The sequence below is a fragment of the Pongo pygmaeus genome, chromosome 2 (genome assembly GCF_028885625.2).
Source record: "Pongo pygmaeus isolate AG05252 chromosome 2, NHGRI_mPonPyg2-v2.0_pri, whole genome shotgun sequence".
Classification (NCBI taxonomy): Eukaryota; Metazoa; Chordata; class Mammalia; order Primates; family Hominidae; genus Pongo; species Pongo pygmaeus.
Genome location: NC_085930.1, coordinates 176,577,789 through 176,591,843, shown reverse-complemented (window position 1 = coordinate 176,591,843; position 14,055 = coordinate 176,577,789). Strand labels below are relative to the sequence as shown.

Sequence of the window (14,055 nt, the reverse complement as noted above, 5' to 3'; positions counted from 1 at the left end):
TAGACTGGCAGATTTATATTTTATTACTGAATGCTGTGGTTCTTTTACATCTGAATAAATGTGAAATGGTTTTCAAACTGATAACTAAGTATTTTGATAAAATTGGAACAGCTTAATCAACTTCATTAATTTCCTAGAGCTGCTATAACAGCACAACACAACAGAGTAGGTGGCTTAGAACAACACAAATTGATTCTCTCACAGTCTGGAGGCTAAATGTCAAAATCAAGGTGTCAGCACAACATGCTCTCACTGAGACCATTAGGAGAATCCTTCCTTGCCTCTTCCTACCTTCTGGTAATGGCTGGAAGTCCTTGGTCTTCCTCTACTTATAGATAAATCGCTCCAATTATTTCTTCTGTTGTCATGTAGCCATCTGTCTTCGTGTGGTGTTCTCATATCTTATAAGGACACCAATCATATTGGATTAAGGCCCATTCCTATTTCCAAGTAAGGTGACATTAAAAGATACTGGGGGTTAGGGCTTCAACACATGAATTTGGGAAAGGGGGTATGCACAATTCAACCCATAACACCAACTGTAATAAATTCTATATTGTTGTAAAACAAAATATCTCTTTGGTAGCAAAGTTAGTATATGCCAAAAAAAAAAAAAAAACACCCATAAGAATGTTTATATTTAAGCTACAGTAGAAAGGAGCATGTGAGTGACTATTTATAGTTACTGCTTAAGAAATACTTCTCCTTCCCCTCTTTTGTGTATAACTAGTTTAGAATTGAGGCCAGTAAGATATCATCAAAAAATACTCGAGTACTTTCCATTATTTATTATCTGTAATATACCAGATATATAATTTTGGACATCATCCTGCAGTTGAATGTTAGCTAAAATAATCATATTACTTTGTCTAAATGTAGTATGAGATCCTTTAAATATTTTAGTAATAAAACTTCCTTTGGTTGAAGGATCTAAAACGTAATTGCTATATGCCAGATTCTTCTCTGTAGAAGAATCATTCTGAAAATATAGTATAAAAATTGTGTGTAATGGCAAAACTGATAATTTAATACATATAAGGTAAATAAACAAGTAACTTTTAACTTTGTGAAGTGTTAGCATTTATATTTTAATAGCAAATGTTGTGATTTTATCATCTGACTTAGTTATTCTCCCATCTCACAGATAAGAAAACTGAGGCACTGAGAAGATAAATTGATTGCCATTCAATGAGTATTGACAAAGAAAGATTAGCTCTCGTGTCTATTGGGTCACAGCCTTATTAGTTTGATACTTATTAGAAAGTGTATTTCCTGTTCAAAAACATTGATTGGGATTCTACTGTGGGCAAGAGGCTGGGACAGATGTAAAGCAATAGGTTCCTTATTGATAAGATGGTTACCACCTATTGATAAAATGGAATAGTACAAGATTTGCGCAAGAAATTCACTAAGATGGCCAGGCACGGTGGGTCACGCCTGTAGTCCCAGCACTTTGGGAGGCTGAGGTGGGCGGATCATGAGGTCAGGAAATCGAGACCATCCTGGTTCACATAGTGAAACCGTGTCTGTACTAAAGAAAAAAAAAATAATACAAAAAATTAGCGAGGCGTGGTGGCGGGCGCCTATAGTCCCAGCTACTTGGGAGGCTGAGGCAGGAAAATGGCGTGAACCTGGGAGGTGGAGCTTGCAGTGAGCCCAAATCGTGCCACTGCACTCCAGCCTGGGCGAAAGAGCAAGACTCCATCTCAAAAAAAAAAAAAAGAAAAAAAAAAAAAGAAATTCACTAAGACTACACAGCAATGTACAGTAAGTACTAAAAGAATGGTATAATCAGTAAGCATTAGAAGGTTCACAAAAAGGGAGAATGCACAGGAAACAAACTGTAAACAAAGGCTTCATGAAAGAAGGACTTGAGTTGGGTTTTAAAAGAGTTGAAGAATAAATCCTATATGCAATGAAGAATTGTTGAATATGTCCAAGTAAGACAATGAAATGATTAAGTCAGTGTTTTAAAAAGATATATGTAGTAGTCAAAATTGTTCACCCTGGATAACTTGTCTGAAAAATTTCCCTCTTCCTCATTTATCCCCCACCCCTGCCAACGGTCCCTATTTTTCTATATAACTTCTATTTGTCCTTAAAATTAAGTTTGGGTTTTAGAAAGCCTTTCTGATCTCTCCATGCAATATCATACAAGCATCTTCCCTTCTCCCCATTGGGAAAGTTCTCCTAATACCTTGTGTTTATTTCTGCATAGCAGTTATATTAAAATGAATTGTTTGTCTTCCCCTCTGACCCATAAGCTAGTTGAGGTGAAGAGCTAGGCATGTTTCCTCTCTGTGACTGCAGCAACAAGCATGTGTATGAAAAATAGTAGCTATTCAATGAGCATTTGTTGCTTTAAACTGAGTAGTGGTAATATCCCAGATTTGTTAAAGAGGGAAAGACTAAAGCCTAAAAGATCAGTTAAAAAACCACTGCAGCAACTCGGACATTAAATAAAGAGTGTTTAAAGGGAGCAGCCTCACTGGGAATAGTAAGGAACTGGTGAAGTTATTGAAATGTGTGACTAACTAGATATGGGTTAAGAAGAAATAGGTTGTTTGGGGGTTCCAGGCTCAACTTACCAGAAAATGAGAGGGCTGTGAATTCTTGCTCTTTTGTAGTAGTCCTTACCTGGGCACCATGGACTTCTAGAGAGGTCTAGGATATACTTCCAATATACTTCCAAGGGTCTTTGAAGCCCTGAAATTATTTGCAAGTTTATGCATGTAAGGTTATGTATGTTATTTTCCTTGGGAGAGGCTTTATAGTTCTCACTGAATTTTTGGAAGTCTCGGCCTTTAAACTTGTTAAGCACTACAGTTCTATTCAAAAGTATAGTATTATCTTAATAATAGCCGTAGTCTTTGTGAGAGGTATCATTCTTTAAAAATATTGACTGATGTGGCACCTCACAGTATCTTTTGTCAATTGTTGAAACCAGATTACTGAAAATAATATTGAAGACCCAGAGCCCTGCCACTTTCTTACTATATAACTTTAAGCAAATTACTTTTCTAAGATTTTTCTTATACTGTTAAATGCAGTAATGATAATACATGCCTTAGTGTTGTGAGGATTCCATGAGATAATGTGTATACAATTTTTAGTGCTCAATATTAGCTAAATATTATTTGTATTATTACTCATTTAATTCTAACAGTGGCCATATATTATAATGCCAACATAAAGATCTAGTTTTATGTTAAGGTTACAGACAAGATGGAGGCAGGTAAATACCTTGCCTGTGGTCACACAGCTAATTAATGGCTGAGCCAATACTAGAAGAGGTCAGCCAGATGTCTGAAAACAGGTGACTGTAGGGCAAGCAAGAGAGGGAGCACAGAACAGAACAAGCAGTCAGTGATCGGGTGAGCAGTAGGATGAGAGATCTGGAGTAGCCGTACCAAGGAGACTTTTCAAAAGATGTAACACTTACCACAGGACATAAAGGATCATCTTTTTGCTAGCTATAAATTAATTCTAGGCTTGGTCAGCCTTGGATCTATAAGTGGGTGAATGTAAATTGTGTGTGGGTGGGAGGAAGGCAAGGAAAATAAGACTGGATATGAGAATAGATAGGTTGTGAGCAGCTGCAGTAGTGATTACAAAATGTTCATTTACTTTGACCTATTGGACATGGATTAAAAATGGGAATACTAGGCATACATTAAACATTATCCAGATGTTTCATATGTGAAAGTATTTTAAATTCAGCCTGTGAGGTTAATAGATTATTTTAATTATTTTACACACACACACACACACACACACACACACACACAGAGGTAATTGATTGGAAAGTGACCAGAATTTACTGTGTACTCACATAACCATCTAGGGCCACCATTGTCAAAGATTGTGTTGTATTTTTCTCCTCATGAGCAACCCTAAGATTTGGTTTGGTTGGTTCCAGCTCTGAACAGTACAAGTGATATGGTTTGGATTTATGTCCCCACCCAAATCTCATGTAAATTGCAATCCCCAGAGTTGGAGATGGGGCCTGGTGGAAGGTAATGGGATCATGGGGGCAAATTTCCCCCTTCAGTGCTGTGCTCATGGTAGAGTTCTCACGAGATTTGGTTGTTCAAAATTGTGTAGCCCCTGCCCCGTTTCTCTTCCTCCTATTCCAGCCATGTAAGATGTGCCCATTCCTCTTTGCCTTCAGCCATGATTGTAAGTTTCCTGATACCTCCCCGGTGACCAACAAATGCCAGCATCATGCTCCCTGTACAGCCTTTGGAACTGTGAGCCAATTAAACTTGTTTTCTTTATAAATTACCCAGTCTCAGATATTTCTTTTTTCTTTTCTTTTTTTTTTTTGAGACTCCTATTTCTTTATAGCAGTGTGAGAATAGCCTAATACACCAAGAATGATTCAAGCCCACTGTACCAAAGCTGGGATTTCAGATGATAACACAAACCCAGAGGGAAATTGATCCAAGACTTTTTTTCATTAAACAAGAACTCTGGGGATAAGGGGAAAGGAAGGGCCAATACCATTCCCCAACAGGGCCTGGAGGCCAGAAGTAGGTCATTCTTAAAACAAAAATTGGGATTGTTTTTCATTTTTCTGCAGCTTTTCCCTATGTGAGATCTGTTTCAACACAATGGTTACATTTGGGAGTGAATTACTCTCTTTTAAACAAATAGATATTATTTGTATATGCTGAAAATTCCATTCATGATTTAGTTGCTAATTGTTTATCTAGCATTTTGCTGCTCATTCTTTTACCTTTTCCTGCTGTTCTTTTGACAATTTTGGAGGAGGATTAAGGAAAAGGGAAAATGAACCACAACTGGGAGAAATATGAAGACTCATAAACTTTGGAAGAGGGACATTATATATATTGACCAATATGGTGGTGTTGAATTACATTTTGATTAGAAGGTAGTGGCAGTTAGCACATTAGCTTTGACTTCAAATAGACCTGAGTTTGAATCATACCTCTGGAACCTACCTTAACCTTGAGCCTGAAAATTAACCTCCTCAGGCTTCTATTTTCTTACACGTTAATGGAAATAATAATGCCGACTTCCTTAGATTTTTGTAAAGATTAAAAACTATAATTTATCTTAAGTATCTAACACATGGCAGTGCTTCTTCACACCTGGCTATTCATGGCTCCAATAATTATGGATAATTAGGAATTGGCTGTAGATTATACTTTCATTAGATGGCCGAATGTGTTTCTATTGCTGTAGGTTTCATTGGACTATATTATGAGCAGGACTGTTACTTAAATGACTCTCCAGTGATAATTAGGCATTATTAGAAGTTGTAATAAGTCTTGCAGTATTCTTGTCATTATCCTAAAATTATTGGACTATTGTAGCCCATTTATAGGTAGATTAGAACATATATTCTCCACCCTTTAAAAGCCCATACTCCATTCAGTTTAAAGACTGTGGTAATAAAAACAGGAAAAAAGCCAACCTCCCAAACCATCATGCTGCATATTATCTTTCTTAGTAGGAAGTTACAAGGAAGAAGGTGAAAGCAGTTGGCATAGAATGAGCTATTTTCTTTGTCAGCTGATTTTAGTGTGCATGATATGTCCATTCCCAGGCAGATAGGGTTCTGAATGAGTTACCATCTTCCAATAAAACATATTATTTTACCAAGAAATAATTTATTCCCAGTAGAGTTCTGCCACAGCATGTTCGTTGCTTTGGAGAATTATAATTAAGAAGCTCATTCAGTATTTGCCAATGAAAACAATGATCTAATTAGACTGATTGCCCCACCTAATTTCTAGCTCCAGATGTGGACCTACCTGCTGAATGAACAAGGATCCTTGAGCACTAGTGTATGCATTCTAACTGGAGAGCACAGGGGTCAATGCCCAGAGGGCATAGACAAAGCTCCTCAGTGGGAATTGCCTGGAATTTTGCTGATGTAGGAAATATATATAGCTCCCTGTTTAAGATTATTACACATGTCTTTTCTTTCATAAACCAAGTTTCTGATCTGTATTTAAAATGCAAATTAATGCTTTAAGCATCTATGAAGTCAATAAGTACTAGCTTCCCCCCACCCCCACTTTTATTTAAATGGGAAAGTGTGGTTCAGTGATTGCTTTTGACTTGGAATCATAGAAGATCAGTGGCTGAGAAAATCTTTTGGGATTATCTGGTTAAGTTCCCTTTTCACAGGTGAGGCAAATTAAGGCACAGACAGGTGAGCCAGACACTAGTCTCCTAACTTATGGCTCAGTGTTGGAAGCACTGGCTAGCTCCTTTTTTTTTTCCCTCTCCTGTAATTTTTGTCTTTTATTTCCTTTGAAAGAAATCTGGTTCCCCTTCCTTTATCCTTTTATAGGGCCTATTCAGAAGATATTAGGCCTGTCCATAAACTGAAGAACATCTCATTGACTGTGACAATGGGAGAGATGAATGATGGGTTATAACTATTTCTCTGTTCCTTAATAGCTAACAATCTTCTCCAAGGACTGTGGACTCCTGTTCCCTGCTCATCATGTCAAGGGCATCTGCCAGGAACCATCTTTGATGGTGTAAAAATCTTGAATACATAAGAGGGAAATTTTAGACTTGTTAGAAAGAAGCCAAGCAATTGAGACCTTAGATAGAACTTAGAATTCTCATCTAGTTTTGTTGGGTAATTGTTACTTCCAAAAAAAAATGCAATTTCTGTTCCCTTTTTCCTCCAACCATTTATCTGGGAAGCAAGTTATTGGCAACCCAGAGCTGATTGTTGGAGCTGGGGAAAATGGTGTGAAATGTGAGAAAATGTAATTGAGATAATAAAAACAAAAGATTTTACAATATATTATCCTCCAAGTCATCCATTAAAAAATTGACAGTAAAAATGTGCAGTGTTTCAAGACTTTTTTTCTTTTTCTTTCAATAACAGATTTAAAGTAGAACAAAAAGTAGACTTCAAAGACGTTTTGTATTCTTTGAACATAACCGAGATATTTAGTGGTGGCTGCGACCTTTCTGGAATAACAGGTAGTATAATAAATAATTCTTATATTATGATGTTAATTTGTTTTGTTAGGACTACATTAACTAGCTGAGCTTAAAACTGAAAGAGCATTCAGCTCTGATAAATTTACGCACAGTGAATAAATGTCATAGTCATCTTGAGTTGTCTGTAAACAAGCACTTTATGTTTAAGTAGTTTTTCTTAATGAAAGCCAAAAAGCATTTTAGAATGTTAGATAAGCACTCTGGCTATACTTCTAATAAAACCACATAAGTAAAAGTATTATATGGGTTTTCATTTCTGCCCTGTTTGGATCTCCTCATCTGAGTAATGGGAATTACAACTTTGAGTCTCTCATCTAAGCAGAGCTAATACAACTCTTATAAACCAATTTGCAAATGTTAATTCACTAATATGAGAACACATGAAATAGTCATCCATAAGCTGCTGGATGATGAACACAATCAAGAAATTGTAACGCTACAGCTTGCAGATTTAGCAACAGTCTTTTGGGCTGACAACATATCTGAGAAGATGGAGATCTTATGCTAACTTGCACCGGGGGAATCCTGCATGGTTAACACGTTCACTTGTACAACAAAGCCAAGATAGTCTGAATTCTTTGAGTCTCAGTGGTACTGACTTGTTCAAAAATAACTAGGTAAAAAAAATGGATGAAGAGAGCCAATTCATCCCAAGTTACTTACCCTCTTTTAAATTCAGTCTTCTGTTCTATAAAAAGGGGCCTAAGCTTGTCTGTCTGATGGGGTTGTATATCATAACATGAAATAGTGCAGAAATGTTTTATGTATTTATTTCTATATAGCTATCTGGGCTTTGGAAACGTGTTGTTAATTTAGTCATCACCCATCAATTATGTGGGCAAATGAACAGAATGAAAAACTTTCCTGATGGAGGAGGTGAATGAGGTCAGAAATATATTATCACCTTCACACATGGTGTAGCTACTCGTTCTCACACTGACAGATAGATCTGACTTCTCTGACAATTTTGTCAGCACTAGGTATGAGATGGTCAACATTAAATACTGCAATAGGATGCTCTGTAAGTGTGCCCTGAGACACAACCACTTCTTCAACCTTCAATGATCCAAACTATTTTTCATGCATTTCCTTTTCTTAAACTTCTTTCCAGCCATAGGGAGATCACTCAATATGCCTCACACACTGAATTCAAACAGCCATTTGTTCTGCAAATTCCCAGCAATTTGTGACTTATTATTATTATTATTATTATTATACTTTTAGGGTAAATGTGCACAATATGCAGGTTAGTTACGTATGTATACATGTGCCATGCTGGTGTGCTGCACCCATTAACTCGTCATTTAGCATTAGGTATATCTCCTAATGCTATCCCTCCCCCCTCCCCCCACCCCACAACAGTCCCCAGAATGTGATGTTCCCCTTCCTGTGTCCATGTGTTCTCATTGTTCAATTCCCATCTATGAGTGAGAACATGCAGTGTTTGGTTTTTTGTCCTTGTGATAGTTTACTGAGAATGATGGTTTCCCATTTCATCCATGTCTCTACAAAGGACATGAACTCATCATTTTTTATGGCTGCATAGTATTCCATGGTGTATATGTGCCACATTTTCTTAATCCAGTCTACCATTGTTGGACATTTGGGTTGGTTCCAAGTCTTTGCTATTGTGAATAGTGCCGCAATAAACATAACGTGTGCATGTGTCTTTATGGCAGCATAATTTATAGTCCTTTGGGTATATACCCAGTAATGTGATGGCTGGGTCAAATGGTATTTCTACTTCTAGATCCCTGAGGAATCGCTACACTGACTTCCACAATGGTTGAACTAGTTTACAGTCCCACCAACAGTGTAAAAGTGTTCCTATTTCTCCACATCCTCTCCAGCATCTGTTGTTTCCTGACTTTTTAATGATTGCCATTCTAACTGATGTGAGATGGTATCTCATTGTGGTTTTGATTTGCATTTCTCTGATGGCCAGTGATGATGAGCATTTTTTCATGTGTCTTTTGGCTGCATAAATATCTTCTTTTGAGAAGTGTCTGTTCATACCCTTTGCCCACTTTTTGATGGGTTGTTTGTTTTTTTCTTGTAAATTTGTTTGAGTTCATCGTAGATTCTGGATATTAGCCCTTTGTCAGATGAGTAGGTTGCGAAAATTTTCTCCCATTTTGTAGGTTGCCTGTTCACTCTGATGGTAGTTTCTTTTGCTGTGCAGAAGCTCTTTAGTTTAATTAGATCCAATTTGTCAATTTTGGCTTTTGATGGCATTGTTTTTGGTGTTTTAGACACGAAGTCCTTGCCCATGCCTATGTCCTGAATGGTAATGCCTAGGTTTTCTTCTAGGGTTTTTATGGTTTTAGGTCTAACGTTTAAGTCTTTAATCCATCTTGAATTAATTTTTGTATAAGATGTAAGGAAGGGATCCAGTTTCAGCTTTCTACATATGGCTAGCCAGTTTTCCTAGCACCATTTATTAAATAGGGAATCCTTTCCCCGTTGCTTGTTTTTCTCAGGTTTGTCAAGGATCAGATAGTTGTAGATAGTGGCATTATTTCTGAGGGCTCTGTTCTGTTCCATTGATCTATATCTCTGTTTTTGTACCAGTACCATGCTGTTTTGGTTACTGTAGCCTTAGAGTATAGTTTGAAGTCAGGTAGTGTGATGCCTCCAGCTTTGTTCTTTTGGCTTAGGATTGACTTGGCGATGGGGGCTCTTTTTTGGTTCCATATGAAATTTGAAGTAGTTTTTTCCAATTCTGTGAAGAAAGTCATTGGTAGCTTGATGGGGATGGCATTGAATCTATAAATTACCTTGGGAAGTATGGCCATTTTCATGATATTGATTCTTCCTACCCATGAGCATGGAATGTTCTTCCATTTGTTTGTATCCTCTTTTATTTCATTGAGCAGTGGTTTGTAGTTCTCCTTGAAGAGGTCCTTCACATCCTTTGTAAGTTGGATTCCTAAGTATTTTATTCTCTTTGAAGCAATTGTGAATGGGAGTTCACTCATGATTTGGCTCTCTGTTTGTTATTGGTGTATAAGAATGCTTGTGATTTTTGTACATTGATTTTGTATCCTGAGACTTTGCTGAAGTTGCTTATCAGCTTAAGGAGATTTTGGGCTGAGATGATGGGGTTTTCTAGATATACAATCATGTCATCTGCAAACAGGGACAATTTGACTTCCTCTTTTCCTAATTGAATACCCTTTATTTCCTTCTCCTGCCTAATTGCCCTAGCCAGAACTTCCAGCACTATGTTGAATAGGAGTGGTGAGAGAGGGCATCCCTGTCTTGTGCCAGTTTTCAAAGGGAATGCTTCCAGTTTTTGCCCATTCAGTATGATATTGGCTGTGGGTTGGTCATAGATAGCTCTTATTATTTTGAGATACGTCCCATTGATACCTAATTTCTTGAGAGTTTGTAGCATGAAGGGATGTTGAATTTTGTCAAAGGCCTTTTCTGCATCTATTGAGATAATCATGTGGTTTTTGTCTTTGTTTCTGTTTATATGCTGGATTACGTTTATTGATTTGTATATATTGAACCAGCCTTGCATCCCAGGGATGAAGCCCACTTGATCATTGTGGATAAGCTTTTTGATGTGCTGCTGGATTCGGTTTGCCAGTATTTTATTGAGGATTTTTGCATCAATATTCATCAAGGATATTGGTCTAAAATTCTCTTTTTTGGTTGTGTCTCTGCCCGGCTTTGGTATCAGGATGATGCTGGCCTCATAAAATGAGTTAGGGAGGATTCCCTCTTTTTCTATTGATTGGAATAGTTTCAGAAGGAATGGTACCAGTTCCTCCTTGTACCTCTGGTAGAATTCGGCTGTGAATCCATCTGGTCCTGGACTCTTTTTGGTTGGTAAGCTATTGATTATTGCCACAATTTCAGCTCCTGTTATTGGTCTATTCAGAGATTCAACTTCTTCCTGGTTTAGTCTTGGGAGAGTGTATGTGTTGAGGAATTTATCCATTTCTTCTAGATTTTCTCATTTATTTGTGTAGAGGTGTTTGTAGTATTCTCTGATGGTAGTTTGTATTTCTGTGGGATCGGTGGTGATATCCCCTTTATCATTTTTTATTGCGTCTATTTGATTCTCCTCTCTTTTCTTCTTTATTAGTCTTGCTAGCAGTCTATCAATTTTGTTGATCCTTTCAAAAAACCAGCTCCTGGATTCATTAATTTTTTGAAGGGTTTTTTTGGTCTCTATTTCCTTCAGTTCTGCTCTGATTTTTGTTATTTCTTGCCTTCTGCTAGCTTTTGAATGTGTTTGCTCTTGCTTTTCTAGTTCTTTTAATTGTGATGTTAGGGTGTCAATTTTGGATCTTTTCTGCTTTCTCTTGTGGGCATTTAGTGCTATAAATTTCCCTCTACACACTGCTTTGAATGCGTCCCAGAGATTCTGGTATGTTGTGTCTTGGTTCTCGTTGGTTTCAAAGAACATCTTTATTTCTGCCTTCATTTCGTTATGTACCCAGTAGTCATTCAGGAGCAGGTTGTTCAGTTTCCATGTAGTTGAGCGGTTTTGAGTGAGTTTCTTAATCCTGAGTTCTAGTTTGATTGCACTGTGGTCTGAGAGACAGTTTGTTATAATTTCTGTTCTTTTACATTAAAAAAGTCTCCCGTTACAGGCAGATTTTTAAATAAAATACTTCCAAAATGTTTCATAAAAGGCTTTATTTAAGAAAATAACCCAGTGCAGAAAAGAATAAATGTCCAGCATTTTCTGTTCTTTCCCTCTTGAGTTACCTATTTGAGCTGTTTTAACCATTTTGGTTCTGTCTTATTGCCTAGAATAGAATAGTCATAGCCAATGCTGATACCCCTGCTGGTAGCTAGGAGCACAGTAAATTCTCTGCTATCTCTACTTATCATTTGTACAATAAACATTCACTAAAGGCTACTATGAAGCAGCCCAACACTAGTCTTATGGGACATCTGTGTGAAAGGGACACTACCTTATATTTATATAGTTCACAAGTTTTGAATGAAATGTTTTTATAGAGTTATTTTGGAAACTGTTAGAAAATATTTGACTTCTCACTCAGTTACTACTCCTTGTATAACCTGTAGTAAAATATTTAACCTTTCTGAGTGTAAGCATTCTAATCTGTTAAGTGAGATAATATAGTGACTGGGGAAATAAATAAAAGAATGTATGTAAATCATCTAGTTTAACATTTGGCGCATAGTTAAATATAAAACAGCAAGTGGGAGCTCTGGTCTACAGCTCCCAGCGTGAGCAATGCAGAAGACGAGTGATTTCTGCATTTCCATCTGAGGTACCGTGTTCATCTCACTAGGGAGTGCCAGACAGTGGGTGCAGGTCAGTGGGTGAGTGCATCGTGCACCAGCCGAAGCAGGGGCGAGGCATTGCCTCACTCGGGAAGCTCAAGGGGTCAGGGAGTTCCCTTTCCAGGGGTGACAGACGGCACCTGGAAAATCGGGGCACTCCCACCCGAATACTGTGCTTTTCCGATGGGCTTAGGAAACGGTGCACCAGGAGATTATAGCCCACACATGGCTCAGAGGGTCCTACACCCACGGAGTCTCGCTGATTGCTAGCACAGCAGTCTGAGATCCAACAGCAAGGCGGCAGCGAGGCTGGGGGAGGGGCACCCGCCATTGCCCAGGCTCGCTTAGGTAAACAAAGCAGCCAGGAAGCTTGAACTGGGTGGAGCCCACCACAGCTCAAGGAGGCCTGCCTGCCTCTTTAGGCTCCACCTCTGGGGGCAGAGCACAGACAAACAAAAAGACAGCAGTAACCTCTGCAGACTTAAATGTCCCTGTCTGACAGCTTTGAGGAGAGCAGTGGTTTTCCCAGCACGCAGCTGGAGATCTGAGAACGGGCAGACTGCCTCCTCAAGTGGGTCCCTGACCCCTGACCCCCGAGCAGCCTAACTGGGAGGCACCCCCCCAGCAGGGGCAGACTGACATCTCACATGGCTGGCCGGGTACTCCAACAGACCTGCAGCTGAGGGTCCTGTCTGTTAGAAGGAAAACTAACAGAAAGGACATCCACACCAAAAACCCATCTGTACATCACCATCATCAAAGACCAAAAGTAGATAAAACCACAAAGATGGGGAAAAAACAGAGCAGAAAAACTGGAAACTCTAAAAAGTAGAGTGCCTCTCCTCCTCCAAAGGAACGCAGTTCCTCACCAGCAACAGAACAAAGCTGGACGGAGAATGACTTTGACGAGCTGAGAGAAGAAGGCTTCAGACGATCAAATTACTCCGAGCTACGGGAGGATATTCAAACCAAAGGCAAAGAAGTTGAAAACTTTGAAAAAAATTTAGAAGAATGTATAACTAGAATAACCAATACAGAGAAGTGCTTAAAGGAGCTGATGGAGCTGAAAACCAAGGCTGGAGAACTACGTGAAGAATGCAGAAGCCTCAGGAGCCGATGTGATCAATTGGAAGAAAGGGTATCAGCCCTGGAAGATGAAATGAATGAAATGAAGCGAGAAGGGAAGTTTAGAGAAAAAAGAATAAAAAGAAACGAGCAAAGCCTCCAAGAAATGTGGGACTATATGAAAAGACCAAATCTACGTCTGACTGGTGTACCTGAAAGTGACGGGGAGAATGGAAACAAGTTGGAAAACACTCTGCAGGATATTATCCAGGAGAACTTCCCCAATCTAGCAAGGCAGGCCAACATTCAGATTCAGGAAATACAGAGAACGCCACAAAGGTACTCCTCGAGAAGAGCAACTCCAAGACACATAATTGTCAGATTCACCAAAGTTGAAATGAAGGAAAAAATGTTAAGGGCAGCCAGAGAGAAAGGTCGGGTTACCCTCAAAGGGAAGCCCATCAGACTAACAGCGGATCTGTTGGCAGAAACCCTACAAGCCAGAAGAGAGTGGGGGCCAATATTCAACATTCTTAAAGGAAAGAATTTTCAACCCAGAATTTCATATCCAGCCAAACTAAGCTTCATAAGTGAAGGAGAAATAAAATACTTTACAGACAAGCAAATGCTGAGAGATTTTGTCACCACCAGGCCTGCCCTACAAGAGCTCCTGAAGGAAGCGCTAAACATGGAAAGGTACAACCGGTACCAGCCACTGCAAAA

General features: G+C 38.6%; 1 protein-coding gene across 2 annotated transcripts in view; it reads left to right on the top strand.

Annotated features, from left to right (window-relative positions):
* The window catches only part of SERPINI2 (serpin family I member 2), a 44,081-nt gene that overhangs the window by 16,707 nt on the left and 13,319 nt on the right, over positions 1-14,055 (top strand). For both annotated transcript variants that reach the window (XM_063662394.1, XM_054482755.2), the window contains one exon: positions 6,878-6,975. In XM_063662394.1, the coding sequence (XP_063518464.1) occupies positions 6,878-6,975 (98 nt within the window). The remainder of the gene's footprint in view (positions 1-6,877; positions 6,976-14,055) is intronic.